The sequence below is a fragment of the Podarcis muralis genome, chromosome 8 (assembly GCF_964188315.1).
Source record: "Podarcis muralis chromosome 8, rPodMur119.hap1.1, whole genome shotgun sequence".
NCBI lineage: Eukaryota > Metazoa > Chordata > Lepidosauria > Squamata > Lacertidae > Podarcis > Podarcis muralis.
Window position 1 is genome coordinate 33603015 of NC_135662.1, and position 23192 is coordinate 33626206.

At 41.7% G+C, this 23192-nt stretch overlaps 1 protein-coding gene across 3 annotated transcripts in view; it reads left to right on the plus strand.

Moving 5' to 3' along the window:
• Window positions 1–23192, plus strand: part of SLCO5A1 (solute carrier organic anion transporter family member 5A1) — a 62187-nt gene that overhangs the window by 25116 nt on the left and 13879 nt on the right. For all 3 annotated transcript variants that reach the window (XM_028736753.2, XM_028736754.2, XM_028736752.2), the window contains exons 3-6: window positions 2943–3075; window positions 5760–5983; window positions 15119–15283; window positions 19498–19696. In XM_028736753.2, coding sequence (XP_028592586.2) covers window positions 2943–3075; window positions 5760–5983; window positions 15119–15283; window positions 19498–19696 — 721 coding nt within the window. The remainder of the gene's footprint in view (window positions 1–2942; window positions 3076–5759; window positions 5984–15118; window positions 15284–19497; window positions 19697–23192) is intronic.

Consider the following 23192-nt stretch of genomic DNA (forward strand, 5'->3'; position numbering starts at 1 on the left):
TTGTTTGTCCCAAGCATCTGGAATGCAGAGATGTGTTGTTTTTGAACCTAGAAATTCCACTAGGTTATCACACGTAATAGCTTCTGGTAGACCTGTTCTCCATTACTGCACTTGTAACCACCAGACATTTTTAATTGTTTTCCATGGGGGTTGTGGAGGGATCACATGCTGTGCTGTCCAACGTTCTCTTAAGGGCAGGTTGCTGACCTAAAGCTGGTTTGTTCAGCTGAACTGAAAATCCTCAGTGTGTTGGGAATTCTGATTCTTCAGGGTTTTTGACTGTGGGGAAAACTGTAAGTACATTTGGTCAAATGCACTAACAACCCTGCTTCAGACATTACCACTTAATGGGGAAAGGTCAGGAGTGCTGGGTCAGTGTATGTTGCCCCAACCTTCTCCATGGATACAAATTAAGAATGGCTGATGAAGACTTGAGTCTGATCATTTTCTAAAGCTTGTTTAAGCAGCTGATCAACCCTATATGTGACAGTGAATTTCACAGGTAATTTTTTCGTGTGTCCTTAACCTGCCAGACACCTCTGTTGATAATAGTTGATAATTTGTGCTTATTTTCTTAGTATTGGAAAAAGTAACATTTTTTTGTGTTGTAGGAGATATTTCAGTTGTTATAAATGATACACAGTACAATATATAATTTATTCTGCATTGGGGGGAATAATCTGACTGCTTCCTAGACATTGCTAATCTTTGGAGAGCTTTAATTGTGATTTTGAGTGAGATCTATGCAGACTCCATAAGCTCTGGGTGAATTAAGTTTGGCAAGACAACAGAAAGTGAATCCAAGTTTGTTTCCCTAGTTGTTGCTTTTAAAAGCAGCCACCTCCTTTGGAAGCACTCTTCAGTTATACTAATGTAAGTCTGAAGCTTCAAAAATAGCACTGTTACCACAAGACAGGAACTATGATTAATTTATAACATAGGAATGGTGCTTCACTTAAGAAGTTTTAAAGACAATATCCGCTATATTAATTGTAAAAAAAAAAAGAAGTTGAGTTAGGTAGGATGCTAAAACTTACCCAATGGTCATTGTTCACATAGGACTTGATAGAGTGACATGGCCACAGCACCACCACTTGAACCCAGTAGGGCAGAAGGTCTCTTTTTGCACTAGCTCCCAGGACCAGGCTGGTGCAGTGAAACTACCACCAGTGGCATGCCTACCAATGGTACTGTCTGTCCACTTGCTATTTAGGCAGGGACATTCAAGTGCTCCTAATCAGTGGGCCAGTGGACACCCCCACTTCAACCAAACCCCCTAGAAATTATGGTTTTGGACTGCTCTGCCCAACTTCCTTCCTCATAAATTCAAACTAATTATGGTATGGCATTTGAGATTCTTTACAATCTCACAGACCAGTATGGTGCAGTGGTTAAAGTGTCAGACTAGGATCAAGGAGATTGGGGTTCAAATCCATACTAGGCTATGATCTTCATTGGCTGAACTTGGACCAGTTTCTATCTTTCAGCCTCACAAAGTTGTAAGGATGAAATCATGGACTGAAATATGACTTCGGCGTGTGACGTCAGTCATTTTTTGGTGTGATGGGTCCAAACTCACAAATTACACTATTATTTAAGGGGGGGGCATTTTATGTTGCTTTCTAAAAAAATCATGACACTCCCCACTAGTTCTATATTAAAAGGCAAATATATATTCCTATATAGAATTGTAAATAAGTTTTAGGCTAGGAACTCTTCTTCATTAGCTACTTAAAATTTCATAGTGGGTACTTAATGAATGGCAGGCCTTTTTATTGTCTAAAAGTGACTAGAACAGCCCACCTTACTTGTGCTTCAGTCCTAGTTTTAGTTTCACTTTCCATATCTTACCACAATTGCCTGACTATTCAGGATCACTTTTCACCACAGTGGGGATTGGTAACTTGTTCATGGAGGGGACCACTTCCTAATTTCCATTTATGCACTGAAGAGTTAAGTACATTATTTTAAGGGTCAGGGTGTTTAATATTTATATTGCCAGTAAGATATATTTACAGAAACGGAGGACCGCATACAGTATCTTCATAATAATTTTTAAGTTTTAGGCAGCATTCCCATCTCTAATGGAATATAGTCTGCATTTGTTATTTTTATCTTTGTAATACTGTACAGTATTTCTGCTAACTGTGAAACTTGTCTTCAGCATTACTAAATAAATGCCCTGTAATGTCTGTTTAGACTAAATAGCTGCTGCACATTCCAGTGGTAAATGCAGATGATTTGGGTGCAAATCATGCATTCTCCAAAAGATATGCATATTTATACCTGGGTCTACTCTGGAGAGAGTTCAGAGTATTACATCTCAAGAGGGGCTTGTTCCACACAGTACAGTGCATTCTGCATGCCATCCCCATGCCTCTGCCCAGTCTGCCAAGGTGGTTCTGTCCCACAAGGCCCCTGCCTGGAATTCTGGCTCCATCCTTCGCCTTCCCAAGGACCCTTCCCAGAAAAAAGCCCAAGCCTCATGTAAAAGGACACTCCCCCCCGCCCCAGCACAGTCCCCTCCCCTGTTGTCTACCTACTCCACTTGCTTATATGTCAATAATCAGACACTGCAAATAGTTTTTCCTTATTCTGAAAATAAGGAATGAAAAAATACCCTGAAATATCTAGCTGCTTAAATTTAGAAGTGTCAAAAAGGTATGATGTTACCATTCATTAGCATGCAGCAGGAATGGAACTTGCTTTTTAGAAGTCAATCCTGTATGTGGTTGCAAGGGGGTGGGGAAAAATAGGAACTGTAGAAAAAGGCAGGAGTGGCTACTCTTAGAATGTGCAAAATCATAGGAAAGCATTCGTCTTCCTTTTCCTTCTATCTGTGAAATCTTTTATTACTTTAGCATTCTGCTTTAATATTGTAATGTCTGTAATATGGTATATTTTGACATGTCCTGGGTTGGCTTTTGCTTTTCTTTTTTCAGCCATCATGTATGTAATGGGAGCACTTGGTCCAGCAGCAGGATATTTATTAGGCGGAGTTCTTATTGGGTTTTATGTGGATCCTAGAAGTACTGTTTATATTGACCAGAGTGACCCTCGTTTCATCGGTAACTGGTAAGTTGCAGCCATATGTCTGTTATGCATGAGAATGACCATTGACATTGGATTCATGATCCAGCTAATAACATCTTTTTGAAGGTGGTTAAAGAAGCTGAACATTTGACCGTGTCCTTGACAGTTCTGAGTTTAGAGTAACTGCAGTGTGTGATGCATCTGTGGATTGTTTAACCAGACTGATTGCTGGTTTGTCACTTATTTTTTTCTGTTGTTTGCTAGTTGTACATGTAGAACTATGAATAAATATTCAAAGTTAAAAAGGTTTTTAAAAGCCAAGTACTTTAGCATTTGCAGCAAAGCCTTTAGATTCCCTTCCTGGAGTATGTCTGTGTGTTTCTATGCCAATATCCAGCTACACTTCTGCACATCCAACTATATAGGAGTTAATATGTGAGAATAATTCAATTTGCACAATTAGTCATGCATTCTCATTTTATAGCTTGCTGTTGTGAGACATTGTACTGGCACAAATTTTGATGCTCTGACATGTCTACTTGAGCAACAGAGGGGTTGTCACAATAAAATATTTATGCAGATTTGTGGGCAAGATAGCTGAATGGACTTTAAACATAAGTTGCCAGGCACAAACAACAGAGATGGGCATCACCTTTATGCCCTGCTTGTGAGTTTCCCAGAGATGCTGGAGTAGATAGACCTTTTGGTTGGAAAAAACAGGACAATTCATAGTTGTTGTGTTTCGCTTGCCAAGCAGCCCATGCTGTATCAGTGCATTTTCACATTAATTAATCTCAGTTAATCACATTCCCCTTCTTTTGGGAGCACAGAGTAGCTTCCTATAGATGTATCAAACATTCTTACATCCAGGTACTGACCATGATGATATCTGATTAGTGTTAACAACTTTTAACACCCTAATTTCTTCTTGCTGTTTGCTGAGATAGCCAAGTTGACAAAGCACTGTTTGGTTTTAGCAGCAAGTGGGTTAGAAACAGCTGCAACGACATTAAAGGAGCAGCAATAATTATATAAGAGTCACAGGGAAGGGAGTTAACAATCTAACCATGAACAATCTAACCATGACAATAATAGTGGTGATCTTAATTTGAAGAAATATGGCCTTCGATTTTCCAGACATTCAGTGCCAAACATCTGCCAGAAATAACTGGGTGCTGTGCTATAATTAGACACATTTACAAGGCACTGAGTAGCCATAAAGCCTATGGCTTCTTATTTCTACCAGATGCTCCTTAATTGGTGTTCTGCAGATGGTACACTCAGCTACTTAATGGCCAGCAGCTGGTGACCTAGGAATGTGGGAGGTCTCCATCTCTCTACATATATTCATTCTGGAAAATCTAACACAGGTAGAGTAAGGTAACCCATGTGAACCACACACAGAATAGAATATTAGGACGGAATAATACCGAGTCCATGTCAGCATCCAGTTCTGCAATGCTTTTGCTCCAGAAAATATTTTCTTTCAGATTGGCTGTCTGGTTGCTATACATCAACCATACAGGTAAAAAGAAAACTCTGACTGAACTGGAACGCAACTGAAGTTTGAGAGCCAAATTTAGCTTAGTAACTAGAGACAAAAGAGATGAGGAAAAAGTAGCATCAGTGGCCACATAACTCTGATAGGCCACAATGACCAGAATGTATGTTATCTAGCCTTGGAATAGGCTAGTGTTTGGGTCTGAACTGTTACATTGAACACGTAGTCTGCAGCAGTGGGCAGCGGGTGGGATCAGTTTTGGGGTTGTGCTGTCTGGGGAGTGGGGAATTAATTTCCCGACATTAAGAGATCTTGATTCAATTACTGTCTTCTAGTGTGTTACAAATGTACAAAGCTTACAGTGGGTCTATAAAAACATTTAGTTTCCTACCAAATGCTGAGGAGGACATGCTTAATTCGCTGCTGAAATAGACACCTGCTGTCTGCCTTAACATTCATTTCAAACTTATTTTCGTTTATACTGCAAGTGCTATTTGCCTACTTGATTGATATTCTGTCCCCTAGTTTTTGTTGATTTAATAGAAATTCATTTTGTATCATATATTGGCTTGATTTGCACATTATATGAAGCCGTGGTTTGTTTATGGATTAATCTTTAAGCTATGGTTTTTTTAAACCAACCAACCAACCAACCAACCAACCAACCAACCAACCAACCACCCACAAGTTCTCCCATAGACAATCAAATAAACCATGGCTCATTTGGTTTGCTTTCTAGCTGCTGTTGCCTCGTGGCTTTACACTTTGGTGAGCATCGGTGATGGGATGGCCAAACAAGCTGTAGTTAAAAAAGGGTGCTGGATTCACACTTAATGCCAAATTATAGTTAAAGCAAACCAAGCTTTATGAGTCTCTTAGAAGCCAGTTCATGATTTGGCAGTACAAAAATCCTAGTTAAGCTGCTTGGTTGGGTTCACACATAGCTTAATAAACCATAGTTAATAAACTGCACTTTAATGTTATGTGCAGACCAGGCTGTTTGTTTCTTTCTGATTATAGTTGTGACTCTTACTTGTATGTCAATTTTTAAATTTCAGTCACCATGTAAAGAAATATTTTATGAAATAATTAGAAGTACATTGGATGTTTTCTGTTTTATAAGATGCAGAGAATCTTTGTACAGTCTCAGTCACTAGTTTTTGTTTCTGATTGCAGTACACATATAGCTCAGCTGCAATTGTTCTTTTTTATCTCTCAACTTCAGGTGGAGTGGGTTCCTCCTTTGTGCCACTGCGATGCTTTTTGTCATACTTCCAATGTTTACTTTCCCCAAAAAGCTTCCACCTCGACACAAGAAAAAGAAGAAAAAGAAGATGCATGCTGATGATGTTTCAAGTGATGATGATATTGTAAAAGAAAAAGCAAACAGCAAAAGTCAGGTAGACCATGAAGTCCCTGCTTCAATGGGATTTGGAAAGAATGTTAGAGGTAATATATGTTTTTTAAATAACAGATTGGGGTGAGGTTTAAAATCATACCATTACTGTTAGTTTCTGCTGAAAATTGATAATGAAAGCCAATAGGCAATAATAGTGCACTTGGGAAATGGGAGAGTAACCAGTGTTTTGTAGCATATGGTATTCTATCTCAGGACCACCTGTAATCTCTGGCCAATCCACAGTTGCTGTTGGGTAAATCGCAACATCCTGGCACATGCAATCTGTGCAAAGCATGTCAGGGTCATTCAAGACATTTTCCATGTTCCTCCACAGCTTCATAAATCATCATGTGGCCACATTCTCTCCCCTGCCCTGCAATCCTGTTGCCTCATGTGGATTATGTAGCTGTGGAAGAATGTAAGAATATGACCAACAGTTTTTGTTATTGCCTTAGATATGCTGGAAACAGCCTCTGCATGGTGGCTTTTGTCATCACCACAAGGAATAGCACCAGTCACAATTTCCTAGTTCCTCAACATGTAGATGGTCTCCATGCCGGCATCTGCCTAAAAATGAGAACTGGCAGGTGCTTAGGTAAATATAGGAAGCAGTCATTCAAATGAGGTGTGGGTTAGTTGCTTTCACAACTATTGTCTTAGACACTGGAAATTCTGAAACTCAAAGTGCTTTCCAACTGGAATTTGCACAGCAATGCTACTTATTCTAATAGATTAGCTCACTTGTCATGAAAAAAGTATAAAGTTTTGTAGCCAGAAGTTGCAATTATATGTGTAGTGACCGGGGGTTAAGTCCCTTTTAATGCATTGGTAATTACTTTTAGTGATGCGGGTGGCGCTGTGGGTTAAACCACTGTTCTGCTTGGGCTTGCCAATCGGAAGGTCAGGGGTTCAAATCCCCGCGACTGGGTGAGCTCCCGTTGTTCAGTCCCAGCTCCTGCCAACCTAGCAGTTCGAAAGCATGCAGTGCAGGTAGATAAATAGGTACCGCTCTGGCAGGGAAGGTAAATGGTGTTTCCGTGCACTGCTCTGGTTTCGTCAGAAGCAGCTTAGTCATGCTGGCCACATGACCTAGAAAAACTGTCTGCGGAAGCAGACAAATGCCAGCTTCCTCGGCCTTTAAAGCAAGATGAGCACCACAACCCCAAAGTTGTTTGCGACTGGGCTTAATTGTCAGGGGTCCCTTTACCTTTACTTTTGAGTGGGCATGTATAGGTTTTATTGCTATCTCACCAAGCAATTGATACAATGGGTTGAATCCAGACTAAGGCTGGAATCCTAATTCTGTTTACCTGGGGAGTAGGTAACTCACTTTGAATTCAGTAGGGCTTACTTCTGAATAGATATGTTAGGCTTGTGCTGTGTCAGCCACTCTTTGCCACAACCAACTTAAGTCGCATTGATTTCAGTGAGTCTGGATCCAACTCAATGTGTTCAGATAGCTGTCAGTAGAAATATCATAACATCCAGAGCAGAGAACAGAACCAGCTTGCCCTGTATGTAAAGATTTAGTCATTGTTATACAAATTGGGAAAGCAAAGGAGTTATATGTTATCTGCTATTGGGCAAATGTACAATTGCCTTCATTTTTCTCTAGTTTAATTCTGTCTATAGGTAAAGGTAAAGGTACCCCTGCCCATACGGGCCAGTCGTGTCCGACTCTAGGGTTGTGTGCCCATCTCACTTAAGAGGCCGAGGGCCAGTGCTGTCCGGAGACACTTCCGGGTCACGTGGCCAGCGTGACGAAGCTGCTCTGGCAAGCCAGCACCAGCGCAGCACACGGAAACGCCATTTACCTTCCCGCTATAAAGTGGTACCTATTTATCTACTTGCACTTAAGGGTGCTTTCGAACTGCTAGGTGGGCAGGAGCTGGGACCGAAAGACGGGAGCTCACCCCGCCGCGGGGATTCGAACCGCCGACCATGCAATCAGCAAGCCCTAGGCACTGAGGTTTTACCCACAGCGCCACCCGCATCCCAATTCTGTCTATACATTAATGTAATTGAAACAATTTCTGTTTTAAGACACTGCAAAAGTAATATAACACAGGTGGTGGTACTAGTAACAGAAATAATATATATAATGTCCTAGTTAAACTACTCTTATTGGGCATTCAAAGCCCATAAGCACATGGGGCAGAAAATAAGACACAAAGGGGTACATAGAGGCTGATTTAGGGTCATCCAATAGTGGCTTAGCATGTTGGCTATTTGCAGTATGGTAGCGCTGCAGATAGCTTGCTGGGGAGATCATGCATTAAAAATGAAAAGGACTCAAAAATAACTTAAACAAGGTTTTAATAAGAAAAACAAAAACTCCATTTACACTAAATACATTAACAACCAAACCAGACCCAACCCCCAACCCAACCCCCAGGGTAATGGGAGAGCTAGGTGCTGCTCCTTATATACTAAACCCAAATGCTGACACACCTTAATCAAATACAACTCAGCAGCACCTGCTATGTTTCACAGCTTTAAAGTTGGGTCTCGTTATCTTGCTCTGGCCCTTGCTCTGGCCCCTTTAAGATATACACATCGAGTGGAACAATGATGAACCTTTACATTTAAAGAAACCATTCAACATTTCCCCTGCGGTTCATCATTGTGGAACAAAAACAGAAAGCATACTTTGTACATGTTTTTCATGTGTAACCTTTGGAAGTGCTTTTGTAAAAATGTCCGCAATTTGACTGTCACCAGGAACATATTCAAATACAACCATTTCATCAGCAATTAGTTGCTTTACAAATTCTAAACGTAACCTTAAGACTCTAGTGCGCTGCGTATTGGTCTCTGAGCACAGGATAGCAAGTCCACTCTGGGAATCAAGGTAAACTTTTACTGGTAGTGTTACTTGCATCTGTAGGTCTGCAAACACTTGCAGATACCATTCTACATCACGAGTGGCCTGAACGCATGCACATAATTCACTTTCTGTTGTGGAGAGACAAATAATGGTTTGTGTTTGGGACTTCCATTCAAATGGACAACCGTTATAACAAAACACCATACCAGACACACCCCTGCAATTATTTTGTTCCATTGCATGAGATGCATCGCAGAAAATTTCAAAACCTTTGTCAATACATGTTGTAAACTGCAACCTATAATGTTTGGTATGTTTAAGGTACATTACCACTCTCTTAAGAGCAGAGAAACATTGTGTAGTAGGCTTTTCCACAAATTTTGCCAGAAAGTGAAAAGCATAAGTTATATCTGGTCTTGAGATTCTTTGAATGAAATTTAGCTTGCCTATAGCAGAACGATACAAAGTTTTGTTAGGAAATGGCTTGTCTTCACCTGTAAAGGTGAAACCAAACACCATAGGTGTTTCCTTCCCATTTGCATTTTCTAAACATAGCATTTCAACAAGATCATCAATTTTTGCAGTTTGATGAACCAGAAAAGATCCATTTTTGCCTTTCTCAATTTGCATGGATAAGTAATTTTTAGCTATGCCTAATTCCACTACATCAAATTTCTTCTGTAACTGTGATACCACCTGTTCATATTCCTGTTTAGTTTTTGTAGAAATTAATACGTCATCTACATACACACATATTTTTGTTACAGAGTTTGCCCTTTCCTTTATGAACACACAATTGTCTGCCTTTCCTTGTGAAAAACCAATATCCAGCAATTCTTTTGCTAAAGTTTGGTGCCAATTCCTTCCACTTTGGTGCAGACCATAAAGGGATTTGTTTAATTTGCATACCAAACCTTCAGCGGCGTCTATGCCTTCAGGAACACGCATAAAAATTTGTTCTTTTAAATCAGCAAACAAATATGCAGTTTTTATATCTAGGTGATAAACGGAATGTCCACGCTGTGATGCATCTTTTAACAAAAGCTTAACTGTTTCATATTTTACGCTTGGTGAATAACACAAATCATAATCTTCGCCTGGAATTTGTTGAAAACCCCTAGCAACTAATCTTGCTTTGTACCTTACAACTTCGTTTTTGTCATTCGTTTTAACTCTATAAACCCATTTCGAATCAATAAGTCTCATATCTGGGGTTTGTGGTACAAGAGACCAAGTGTTATGCTCTTTTAAAGAAGCTATCTCGGAGTTCATAGCTTTATACCAATTTGCAGCTTGTTGCTTAGGTAATTTCTGAACATCACTGTAGCTTTTTGGCTCAAAAACTACCTTATTGGCATACACAGTATTAAAATGTTCATCTGCAAATCGTTGTGGCTTCTGTCTCTTTCTATCTGAATGTCTCAGTCCAGAAGGAGAGTCAGACTTCTCAGACTTAATGGGACTAAGTAAACCACTAGTTTCAGGTTGTAAATCATTGTCAGATTGAAGAGGTGCCTGTAGGCTAAGCTCACGGTCAGAAAACTCAAGAGAATCTGACCTCCCCTCGGGTGCCTGTGACTTTAAATCATCAAACAATTTATCAGACTCAACAGGCTTTTTGTCTTTTCCCATTAATTCAGAAGCACTATTTCCTGCTGCTTCTTCTGCTGTTTCTTCCTCTTCTTCCTCAGTATTATCTATACCATCAGTATCTTGGAAGACAGCAACTCCATTCCAATTTACAGTTTGTATCATGCTTCTGGTAATATGAAATTTGCCAGTTGCTGGTATGTAAATTCTGTACGCCCCCTGCTGGTAGCCCATTAATTTTCCCTGAACACTACGTTCACCCAATTTTTGCTTAGCAGGATAATGCATAATTACATCTGAACCCCAAATGCGGAGATATTTCAGATTAGGGCGTTTTTTAAACAGTTTCTCATAGGGGGTGACATCTAAACCAGTATGATAACTGCGATTTCTAACGTAACAAAATGCATTAAGTGCTTCAGCCCAAAAGTCTTTGGGCAGATTAGCATCATGCAGATACGTTTTAACCCCTGCCTGTAGGTCACGCTGCACAACTTCAACAAGCCCATTTTGCCAGGGACTTCGGGGGCAAGATAACTCATGAGTAGTCCCCTGCGCTTCCAGGAATTTCTCAAAATCCTCAGAAACAAATTCCCCGCCCCGGTCAGAAAACAGGTTCTTAATTGGTTTGTTAAAGTGCGTTTTTACCCAGTTGCAAAAAACTTTATACTTTTCAAAGGCTTGGGACTTCTCAGCTATTGCATAAGTCCAACAGTATCTACTATACTGGTCTATCAGAGTAAGCCAGTACTTAGAACCTCCTAATGATGGTGGGAGTGGCCCAACTAAATCACAATGTACACGCTCAAATGGTTCAGTTACTTTCCTATCTGAGCACCTACCCTTGCGTGCAACCTTAATCTTATTCTTGCAACAGGATAGACATTGCATAAAGAATTTACATGGTTTTAAGTTGAGGCCATTAACGATATTCTTTGTCTTAATTACATCAGCAAAATTCAGGTGTCCCAGAATTCTGTGCGCCTCATGGACACACCCGGAATGAGGCCTTACATTCCTCAACCCCTGGCTTGACTGTGCTGCTCTGCAATTTATAGGCGATTGGGAGTAGGTGCGAAAATACAGTCTATATAAACCATCAGAGTCCCGGGCATACAATAAACGTTTGTTCCCATCAAAAAACTCACACATTGATTTTAAGAAACGCACAGTTATGCCTTGACGAGCAAAGCACCTTACTGACAATAAATTGTCCACTGACGGGCAGTAAATGCAGTTTGCTATTGTAATGTTTAAAGAGTCAAGTTTAACAGTACCTCTGCCAAGCGACTGCAAGACTTGTGAATTGGCTAAATGTACATTACCAATTTCCTCTTCGAAAGAAATAAACAAGCTTCGATCATTGCAGATGTGCTGAGATGCTCCAGAGTCTATAATAAAAGACTTCCACTTGGCATCTTTAATTCTTTTACGATTTGTAGTCCAAGCATGAAAAGCTCGCGGCTCGTTTCTGTCTTTACTATACGATGTCTGCTGTTGGGCTGACAACCGTGACTGACGAACAGAAACAGACTTGGGAGTACTTTGCTTTCTTTTGGCTCTGCAGTCCTTTGCAAAATGTCCTTGCTTATTGCAGAACCAACAACGCTTTGCAGCTTTAAATGCAGTTGTATCACCACAGGTTTGCATATGGCGTTCCTCATTCTTTCTGGAAATAGGAGTGCTTATGGCACAAGCCTCCCTTCTATCCAACTCGCCCATTAATCTTGCCGTTACCCCTTCCACAGTTAATTGTGCTGGTGGAACAGCAGATATCTGGCTAGCTATACCATCAAAGTCCTCATTAAGGGAACAAAGGATGATAAAAACATACTGAATATCAGGTATCACCATGTCCCTTCGAATTAATTCGCCGCGTATTGCCTCCAGACGTCTCAAGTGTGCTGCCAAATCACCACCAGGCTGCAACTTCGTCTGGTACAACTGCTTGAAAAACGACAATGCAGATGCTGACTCTTTTCTAACATGCACTGCTGCAAGACTGTCCCACATTTCTTTGGCAGTTTTCTTATTTCTTATATAGACTACTTGCTGGTCGCTGACTGCCAAATTAATTATCGCCCTGGCTTTTGCATCTCCTTTCGACCAAGCATTAGTTACAGGGTCAGGAGGGTCATCAGTTACATAGGTCCATACTTCTCTAGAGGTCAAAAGCGCCTCCACCCGAAAAGACCATAAACTATAGTTCTCATCTGTTAGCTGTGGGAAGACCAGAGCCTTCTCAGCTTCAGGAACCCGGTCAACCATTCTGGAACTCTTCCAGACCCACAAAAAATTACACTAACAGGAGAAGGAGTTTTCAAACCTTTCTCAGAGTCCAAAAATATGCAGTCATCCACTCAGCAGCTGGGCCCATAACCAAAGATGTTGGCTATTTGCAGTATGGTAGCGCTGCAGATAGCTTGCTGGGGAGATCATGCATTAAAAATGAAAAGGACTCAAAAATAACTTAAACAAGGTTTTAATAAGAAAAACAAAAACTCCATTTACACTAAATACATTAACAACCAAACCAGACCCAACCCCCAACCCAACCCCCAGGGTAATGGGAGAGCTAGGTGCTGCTCCTTATATACTAAACCCAAATGCTGACACACCTTAATCAAATACAACTCAGCAGCACCTGCTATGTTTCACAGCTTTAAAGTTGGGTCTCGTTATCTTGCTCTGGCCCTTGCTCTGGCCCCTTTAAGATATACACATCGAGTGGAACAATGATGAACCTTTACATTTAAAGAAACCATTCAACATAGCAAAGTATGAATAAGCTTTTTGCCGGTGCATACAACCTCTTCACTCCTTCCTTTTGTATGAGTCACAATTAAATCAGGAAGTCACTAAATAACTAGTCTTTGAGCAGGGAAATCCAAAGAAACCAGGATTTTCAACCATGGTTGGTTTGAAGTTGTTTTAAAATTTTGGCTTGCTTTATAGTTGGTTTCCAATGTGACCGACCTGTAGTATTAACTCCCCACCCGCACCCCACAACCTTTTGTGGCCTGTAATATAATTCTAGCACCATTTGGTGACCTAGTTGTGGCATTATGATAAAATTTCACCATCATTTCTTGGCATATCAGTACAGTTTCATATTCGCCTTTGAAAATGTCACCCTTTTCTTTGACATTGCAGTGTCATAATTGCTCAGTTAGCAATTCAGCAGATTTAATTGGCTATAAGAAAATGTGCTTTATGCCATTTTTTAGTTTTGGCTTTCTTCACACCTAAACTTTCATTCTCTTTTGCGTAGTTCAAATCTGAGCAAGTCTTTTGGAAATAAGACTTTCAGCATTGTCCTCTAAATGACTGTGTGTCAGGAAAAGTTGCAGAGTAGCATTCTGCTGAATTTTTGCAGTGACTGCTATATGTCTTCATTATTTTAAATGAAAAATTGCTGCATCCACCTCCACTTTAATTCCCCAGGGCTTGCTGTAATGTTTCTCCTTGGCCCCTATTAAAAGTATTCATTACAAACGTTGGGGGAGAAATCACCCTTATTGGCTGTTTGGCCAAGTTGACCTGAAAATGGTCAGGCTATGCTGCAAAGTGGAATGATCTCCCCTCTCCTCCCTCTATGTCCCCACAAGTGGCTCAGGGGTCGGGTGTTGGTAGAACAGTGCTCAGGAAGACAATTGTTCTCTCTGGTAAATTGAAATGCTTACAACAATCATCTCCATTGCAGTGATATGGAAAGTTAGGGATATGATTGTGTTTGTGGTGAGGAGAGAAGTAGTGGAGGTTGCAGAGGGAGGGTGTTTGCTGTTGTAGTTTCCCCCTATCGTTTCTTGTGTTCTGTGTTGCTCATTTATATCCTGCTTGGCCGGTCTCTTTCTTCTTGGCACTTTTAAATATAAGACAGTTGGTGAAACATCAGCCCTGCAAAATATCCCTATGAGGTTGAGGACGGGAGGCAGTAGAGGATTTCTGATAAGACATACTGAGTGGTCCTCACTATGCTCTTCCTGTCTCTACACTCAGTTCCTTTTTTCATGGTGGCATGGGAACCACAGTAGTAGAACCCCTTCCCATATCACTTGGATAATATGATGAGCACACATCCTGCCTCTACCGTAGGCTAACTTTGTCCCCATTTCCAGGAGCAGTGTTCAGATAGGAATGAGCTGCAGCATGGGCTCATTTATAACCATTTCCTGACCCGCACATGAAGGAGCCATACTGCAGTAGCTTCTGTACAACCAGTGTCACATCAAAAGGAACTTTTGAAATCCATATAATGTTGGGCTGTACCCTGCTGTTCATTATAACCAAGGCCTGCCAACGGGATTGTGCATTTAGTTCTACAATTACAATTCTTGGGACTTGGACATCTGATCCTAGCTTATGCTGAGTCAGTCTAGTCCAGTATTGTCTACTCTGACTGTCCCTGGCTCCCCAGGATTTTTGACAGAGATTTTTCCCATCACCATCTACCTGATCTGTTTAGGATGAGATGCCAAAGATTGGACCTGGGTTTTTTTTACATGTGAGGCAGGTGGTCTGTCACTGAGTTATTTACTCCTAAGACTTCTACTTGTGGAAGCACACTTGGGAATGTTGGAAAGGCCTTAACATATGCTAAGATTATTTTGTATTCACACTGTGGAACCCCCAGGAAGAGGTCTTGGATGGGTAACTATTCCTTAAAATCCAGTTCAAAGCAGGCTGATTTTCTTTTTGTTTTCTGTTCATTATGTATATATAAAGTTCATGTGTCATACTTTTATTTTTGTTTTTATGCCATTTGTAGAACTTCCAAGAGCAGCTGTCAGGATCTTAAGCAACATGACATTCCTTTTTGTGAGTTTGTCATACACAGCCGAGAGTGCCATTGTTACTGCTTTTATTACCTTCATCCCCAAGTTCATCGAGTCACAGTTTGGCATCCCAGCTTCTAATGCCAGCATCTACACTGGTAAGGCATTGCCATCAGTAAGGAAACCTGTAAGAATTATTCTTTTGTGACTGGCAAAAGAAAACTTTTTAATTGTTTGTTTTACAGTTTGTAATTATTCGGCTTTATAGGTACCCATTGTTTATATATGAGCAATTTGCCATGTCTGTAGTGTGATAATGTTTTCTCATGTGGAAATAAAATTGCTCTGGCAATGCCAGCACCATCAAAAGGTTGTCCTGACCTGTTAGATTGCCATTGATTGCTTAAGAGTGAAGTTTACTGCTCTTTCAGCATGTCTCACTCTCTTGCTTTCAGGTCATTCATTGGTCAAATGGCCTGTCCATATCTTTACTCATTTTTCATCTCAGCAAAACTGAAGCTATTACTATGGTTATTTAAATCTATATAGCTCTTGTATGAATTTCCATGTAAAGGCATTAAAACATCACAATTACCAAGCTGAATCATCCCAAAGGTCCATCTATTTTCTCCCAGCAGTGACTATTTGCAGGCCTCTGAGTTAATTGGAAACAAGGCCATTCCATAATGTTTGCTTCCAGCACCTGAGAATCAAATGGATGTTGCTCTGAATTTGGGGGTTCCAGTGGTGGCGATCATAATATGCCTTATATACCCTCCCATCTTTTGGCCACATACTCAAAACAGCTTACAAAAGACGTTAAATATTAAAACCAACATTATCGTTGAGACAGCATAAAACATAGCTAAAACAATTCATTTTTTAAAAGGTGGCATCATAAAATCAACCTGAAAACACTAAACCCTTTCCCAAGATCATCCTATATGAATCAGTTTAAGGTAAAGGTAAAGGTACCCCTGCCCGTACGGGCCAGTCTTGCCAGACTCTAGGGTTGTGCGCTCATCTCACTCTATAGGCCGGGAGCCAGTGCTGTCCGCAGACACTTCCGGGTCACGTGGCCAGCGTGACATCGCTGCTCTGGCAAGCCAGCACAGCACACGGAACACCGTTTACCTTCCCGCTAGTAAGCGGTCCCTATTTATCTACTTGCACCCGAAGGTGCTTTCGAACTGCTAGGTTGGCAGGCGCTGGGACCGAACGACAGGAGCGCACCCCGCCGCAGGGATTCGAACCGCCGACCTTTCGATCGGCAAGTCCTAGGTGCTGAGGCTTTAACCCACAGCGCCACCTGCGTCCCATGAATCAGTTTAGCCTCCTTTAAAAAGCCAGCTAACAAGGTTTATAAATGTACTTAGAAAGGACCCATTTAGCTAAACTAAAATAGCCTAATGTAAATTGCATCTTGGCAAGACTTCACTGCTCTAGAGTCCTTGAATGGGAAAACACTTTCTATTTACTGCCAAAGAAGAGGTCTAGGAAGGGTAGTTAAAACTGTGTAGTTAGAAGAGATGAAGAGAAGCAATGGAAGCACCTTGACATGGAATTCCTATAGGGGCAGGAGAAACTTAGTTGAAACGTTTCATATTTTAATAAATTTGTATAAGGGGAGAAACCAAGAGACGTTTTGTACAAATGGTGAAATAAAAAAAAATGGGAAAATGGGTGCACACAGTCCTGTATGGACACCTCCACAGGGTATGGAAGTTGTGCATTCTATAACATAAAATACAGTAAAGGCTGTTTTGATTGACAGTCTTGTAATTCCATGTGATTAGTACAGAAGCTACTCAGGCTCATAACGAATGTTGCTTCTGTGTTTTATGGCATACCCAAGGGCCTTAATTGTATCATTGCCTAGTATTAGATGTGTACTCATAAAGTCAGGGTAAACTAAGCCTTAAGCTTGATATGAGAAATTGCTAATGGCCAACCCAAGAATGAGAGAGACAGACACTGGTTAGTTGATGTATACTTTTGTATCAACTTAGATTTTTGAAAAAGGTCTTTCTCACAGCCCAATTCTGTCCATTTCCCCCTCACATTTAAGCCTCACTCTACTCAGTGGGGTCTATTTCCTTGTTTAAGATTGCCTAGTGCCACTTGTGAAAACCACACAATAGGTATTTGTATATTATTATTTTCTCCAATGTTGGAAAACCTTTTGCTGCAACCTTTTGACGCCAACTCAAGGACAGAAACTGGATATTGCTGACTCAAAACTATTCTTGGTTTGGGGCACTTAATACAGTAGCATCTTTGACACATTCAGAATCCATTCTTAGCTGTCTTTGGAAAGTAACTTATGTGTGACACAGTAGCAAGCAATCAGATACTAGATTTGGAAATGACATGTGACACTCTTGCTTAGCACATGCTTAACTTTGGAATCTCCTTTGAGCAAACCGTGGCATAACCGACTGCTCTTTTTAGAATGCATTGCTTTGCATTTCATATACAGTACATAGTCAAAAAGAATATGTGTTGTTTCCCATGTGGCCTTTACAAAGTCCGTTTTGTCAGTTTGATTTTAATCTGCTTCTTGGAGTCTATAAATTGTTTACCACTTATTTCTAGTGCTACAGTTGTTCATTAATAGAAGGGCCTATATAGGGAGCATAAACAAATATCACCTAGATTCTCAAAAGGAAAACAAAGCAAATGAATTTAGCACATTTGGTTTATAGTTTTGCACAATAACTATAGTGTTTCTTATTCTTGACTGCCATGAGAAATAATGAAATATTTGTTTAAAATAGAAGGAACTCCACATGCAGGGATAACTGTGAGTTCAGATGTCAAGGAAGCAGTTGGTAGAAGGGAAGAGATCAAAGGGAAAGGAGCTCCCAAATTCTGAGGAGATTTTGTAGAGATGCAACAACAGGCCAAAAGTAGGCCCTTTGGTTTCTCAGGCTCTTATTTGTTTCCCATATAGTCCACACCTTGCTAGTACAGAATTTCTTACTGTGAAGTAATTGATTTGCAGATCCAGTTAATTTACCATCCTTCCATGTCTTTACTTTGACTTTGCTTTGCCACTTGCAATAAATAGATAGATATAAATATTTTAGGCCGTGATGCATTTCCCCCCTATTTTCTCTCTCTCTCTCTCTGTTGAGACTTTTCAAAAACTAGATCTAGCATCAGCAAGACTATTCCATAAAATAATCCTTAGTCATGAAATCCCATCTAAAAGGAAATGAATTACAATCTATACCACGTTTGTTTCTAAATAAAGAATTATCACCCAATTAGAAACTTAATTTAATTCTCTTGAACTTCATGTATTTTCTAACAACACTTGGAGCTGATTCCCTTCCCAGCCTAGCATGAAAACAAAGCAATATTTCTGCTTGTATTTAACAATAGCTCTATTTATTCTGTTTCTGCTGCTTCTGGAAAAATCATAAGGAAGCTTTTATTAATCCTTTGACATAATTGAAGGGCAGTGAAAATTCTGACACTTTTTTGCTGTGGTGAAGTTCTCAAGAATTGCTGTGATGGTTAAGTTGTGTTTTGGGCTGCACTACTTTTCACTTAAGCTGATGAACATATGATGAAATGCTCCTCCACGGAGAAGAAAAACCCTGCCAGAAAAGTAGCATGTCACAGAGAAGGCTAAGCTAGTTAGATTCCTTCCCCTTCATATCTAGGTGTGTGTTTTTCATATGCACTGATTTTTAATTTTGTATGGAAGACTTATTACTTCAGAATTTGTATATTGCCCCCCCTTCTGGTATATAAATACAACACTATAGAATTTATTATGTGCTTCATATGCTAGTAAAAATCACTATAGAATTTATCGTATACTTCATGCACTAATAAAATCAATCTGAATACATTAAAGCAGTAGTGGTTAAGACCATGCACAACAGCACACATATTCATTAAAAACTGCTTGAAAGGTCTGCATAAAATTCAGTACGGTGTGTGCGTGCGCCTTTATAGGGAGGGCATTCCACAAATATGGGGGCCACCACCAAAATGAGCTGTCTCTAGTTCTGACCACTCTGATGGATCTGGATGGTGAGTCCACAGACAGGACCTCTGAGGCTTTTAAGCAGATTTAATGTGTGGGGGGCAATCATGAAATTGCCCAATTATCACCTCATCTGGTGGTGTGAGAACCAGCCTTAGGCAATGGGGTCATATTGTTTTGTTTTTGCATGACACCCTGAGAGTCCTGCTTGAATTTAAGGATGGGGTATTAAATGTTTTATCATAAAAATAGTGTAAAATTTCACAGCCACACTGGTGGGAAAGGTTTTTCTCTCCACACCCCCTTTTATTCTTTCATCCTTTGTAACATAGAAAGTGTTTTAATTTTACCCTTTTCTTTCCTTTTAATCAGGTGTGATCATTGTTCCAAGCGCTGGTGTTGGTATTGTCTTAGGGGGCTACATTATAAAAAAACTCAAGCTCAGTGCCAGAGAGTCTGCAAAGCTGGCAATGATCTGCAGTGGTGTGTCTTTGCTCTGCTTTTCAACACTGTTCATTGTTGGATGCGAAAGCATTAATCTAGGGGGGATAAACATACCATATACTACCGGGTAAGTATCTTTTGGCTTTCTAAATAATTCATGCTTTCATCAAAGCTAGCCTGCTTATATAATGGTAGTAAACTTGCCTTATTTCATAAGGACATTAAATGTGGCAATCAAAAAAGAGTGGGCGGGGGGGGGGGAGAGGGAGAGAGATAACCACAATTTGAAGCTTTTGTGCAGGTGTGGAGAACCTTTTTCAGCCTGAGGTCCTACAATTCCTTGTGGACTGTATGTGCATGCCTATGTTCAGCAAAGGCAGAAAAATGGAGAAATAGCATCTTGTTCTGGTCTTACAGAGTAACCCTGTCTTATATTAAATAAGACAGATCTGACTCAGAATGCTAGATATTTGGGACAAACACTAACCTCTGGGCCAGAGAATAGAAAGTGCTTGAACATTAGGGGAAACATCTTAATAAGAGCAGTTTGGCAGTGGAGAAACAAGTATGACAGCGGAACCAATTACCTAGCGCAGGCATCCTCAAACTATGGTCCACGGGCCACATCCAGCCTGCCAGGGTCCTGAACCCAGCCCGCCCGGCAATTGCAGAACCCACCGCTGTCTAACAGATCTTGGCCCAAAACTTTAGCGGCACAGGAACATGGTGGGCGGTGCCAGGGAAGACGCGGCTCCAGAGGGCTGGGGAAGGCGAGGCCTCATCAGTCGGGAGAGAGGCTGCTCTAGCTTGACGAGGTACGGAGGAGCCCCAGGAGCTGCGAGGCTGTTGTGGACTGAACCCCGAGGTTTTCTCTCATTCCATGCTCCTCTCTTCCCACCGCCTTACTAAGCGGCCTCTTTTCCTTGGTTCGCTTTGCACTTCCTGCCCTCCCCACTTTGCTTCCTGGCAGTTTCAACCAAAAAGCCGCTCCTCTCGCTTCCCTTTCTTTCCCCGGTTTCCTTTCCTTCGTCTTTCTTGCGCAAAGACAGTTTCTTACTCAACTATTCCCCCGACAGTCATTTGGCTTCGAGCACCACATTTTGCTTTTCATTCTCCCGTTCCCCGTCAAATCGCAGGGAACGGGAGAGAAGGGGAGTCGTTATGCTGTCACACTCTCCTGTGCATTTACAGCCTGCCTTAAGAGAGATACGATTACCTGGAGACCCACTTCCTTTCCTGCAAATCCCCAAGCCACAGTCACCTGGACTCGTGAGGGCAGTGGTGGTGGCTGAGCGGAATCAATATGCTGAGCCTTAACCTGGGAGTTGCACCTGCTTGCACTGAGGGGAAAGAGACCCATGCTGGCCGTTGCCTGCCTCCAGCAGAGCGGAGTCCTCCACGGCAACAGCCAGTGCCGATGCCAAGGATTCTCTGCAGGATCCCAGCGAGGGCTGCTACTTCCATTGTAGCTTCTCCTTCTGGTCGGCAGTGCTTGCAGACTTCGCCTTCGCCTGTGGCCAAGTGGCAGGGAGGTCCCCTTCCCCGGTCACTTCCCTTGTCTCCCAACAGTTGGGGTTTCAGAAATCTCCAAGAGCCTCTCCCTTTAAGTGGACCTGGTCATTCCTCTCCTGCCCCCCTTACACACACCTCTCATCCGCCCTCCCCTTCTTTCTTCCTCCTTTGACCATTTCTTGCAATCGGAGTTTATTCTCCAAAGACCTGCATGTAACACAAGTGCCCCCCCCATTGCCACATACTTCTAAGCCCATGGCAACCACATGCTCACAGCACCAAGTGAAATTGTGGAAGTTGCTGGATTGGACTATCAACAGCTACTAGTCGTGATGGCTATGCTCTGCCTATGCTGTCTCTTCCAATGTCTTCACCCTTAGAGCAACTGCACTGCATTTAATCCAAATATATCTTGTTGAAAAGGTTCACGTTCTGCAGATGGAGATCCTTATATTTCTGGCAGAACAGAGCAAATTGGCTAGTGCCCATGATGTCACCATGTGCAATGCCTTTAAAGTATATTGTAAATATTGTATTGTTTTTCTGTTTTTTGTGCACCACAAACATAATATGTGCAGTGTGCATAGGAATTTGTTCATATTTTTTTCAAACTATAGCCCGGCCACCAACAGTGTCTGAGGGACAGTGAACTGGCCCCCTGTTTAAAATGGTTGAGGACCCCTGACCTAGAGGCATAGTAGACTCACTTTTGCTCGAGGCCTTTAAGCAGAGACTGGATAGCCTTTTGTTGGGGATGCTCTAATTCTGGATTTCCTGTACCAAGCAGGGAGTTTTATTAGATAGGCTGCGCAAAATCTCCTCCAACTCTATAATTCTATGAGTAGCAATAAATTTTGATATTCAGACTTTATCCTCAGTAATATATCTTAATGTATATCATTTGCATTATGAGGCCATAATTGTGCCTGTATGCTAATGGTGATTTGGCTGGAACACATTCTGCTATAATAATGAGAAATCAGGGGAAATAAAGTTTTATGGCTTATAGTTATAAAACGGTTCAATAAACTGATTTGAAGCTTGACTCTGGCATGTTGACAGCTGTTGTTTGTGTTTTTCTTTCAAAGGCTGTGCTGAAATGTATTTCCCCCTAGAAAGATTTCTCAATTTCTACTGCATCTTTTGAGAAATGGCTTGTTGTGTTAGGTCAAGGGGAAACTCTAGTATGTGCTTTCCTCTAATGGTAGTTTTATTAAAAAGGCATTTTTGTGGCCAATATTAGTCAATGGACTTGCTTCTTATTTCTGGAAGTAAAGAAGCATGCAGTTGCTAAGCAGGATTCTCACAGACAGCCACATTATTGAAGGGTTTACAGTTCAGGTAAGGCAAGGGATTAGAAATTACCGTATTTTTCGCTCTATAGGACGCATTTTCCCCCCTCCAAAAATGAAGGGGGAAAGTGTGTGCGTCCTATGGAGCGAATGCAGGCTTTTGCTGAAGCCTGGAGAGCGAGAGGGGTCGGTGTGCACCAACCCCTCTCGCGTTCCAGGCTTCAGGAAGCTATCTGCAAGCCTGAGGAGGCCGGCAGGAACTCCCGCTGGGCTCCGCAGGCTTGCGGATAGCTGCCTGCAGCCTGAAGCCTGGGGAGCACGGTGCTGTGCACCCTGGGCTTCAGGCAGCTCTCCGCAAGCCTGCGGAGCCCGCCGGGAGTTCCCGCCGGCCTCCTCAGGCTTGCGGATAGCAGGCAGCAGCCCGAAGCCTGGGGAGCATAGAGCTGCATACCCTGGGCTTTGGGCAGCTATCCGCAAGCCGTTGGAGCCCGCGGGAGTTCCCGCTGGGCTCCCAAGGCTTGCGGGTAGCAGCCTGCTGTCCCCGAAGCCAAAACAGCGAGACGGGGCGCTGCGCAGCCCTCCGTCTCGCTGTTCCAGCTTCGGGATGGCTGCGCAAAGCCTCCGCAGGGCGGCGGGGTGCCCTTTTGCCGGCCTTTCCCCCCACTCAGGAGTTAGCCACCTCGTGACATCACTAGGCCCCATCTTTGATTCACAGACTTTGGGATATTGGAGACCAGGCAGTCATTGACATCCAGGTCTTGTATGGTAGATTCCACTAAATTAGAAACAGTGTGAAAACAGAAGTGTTCAGCAAAATTC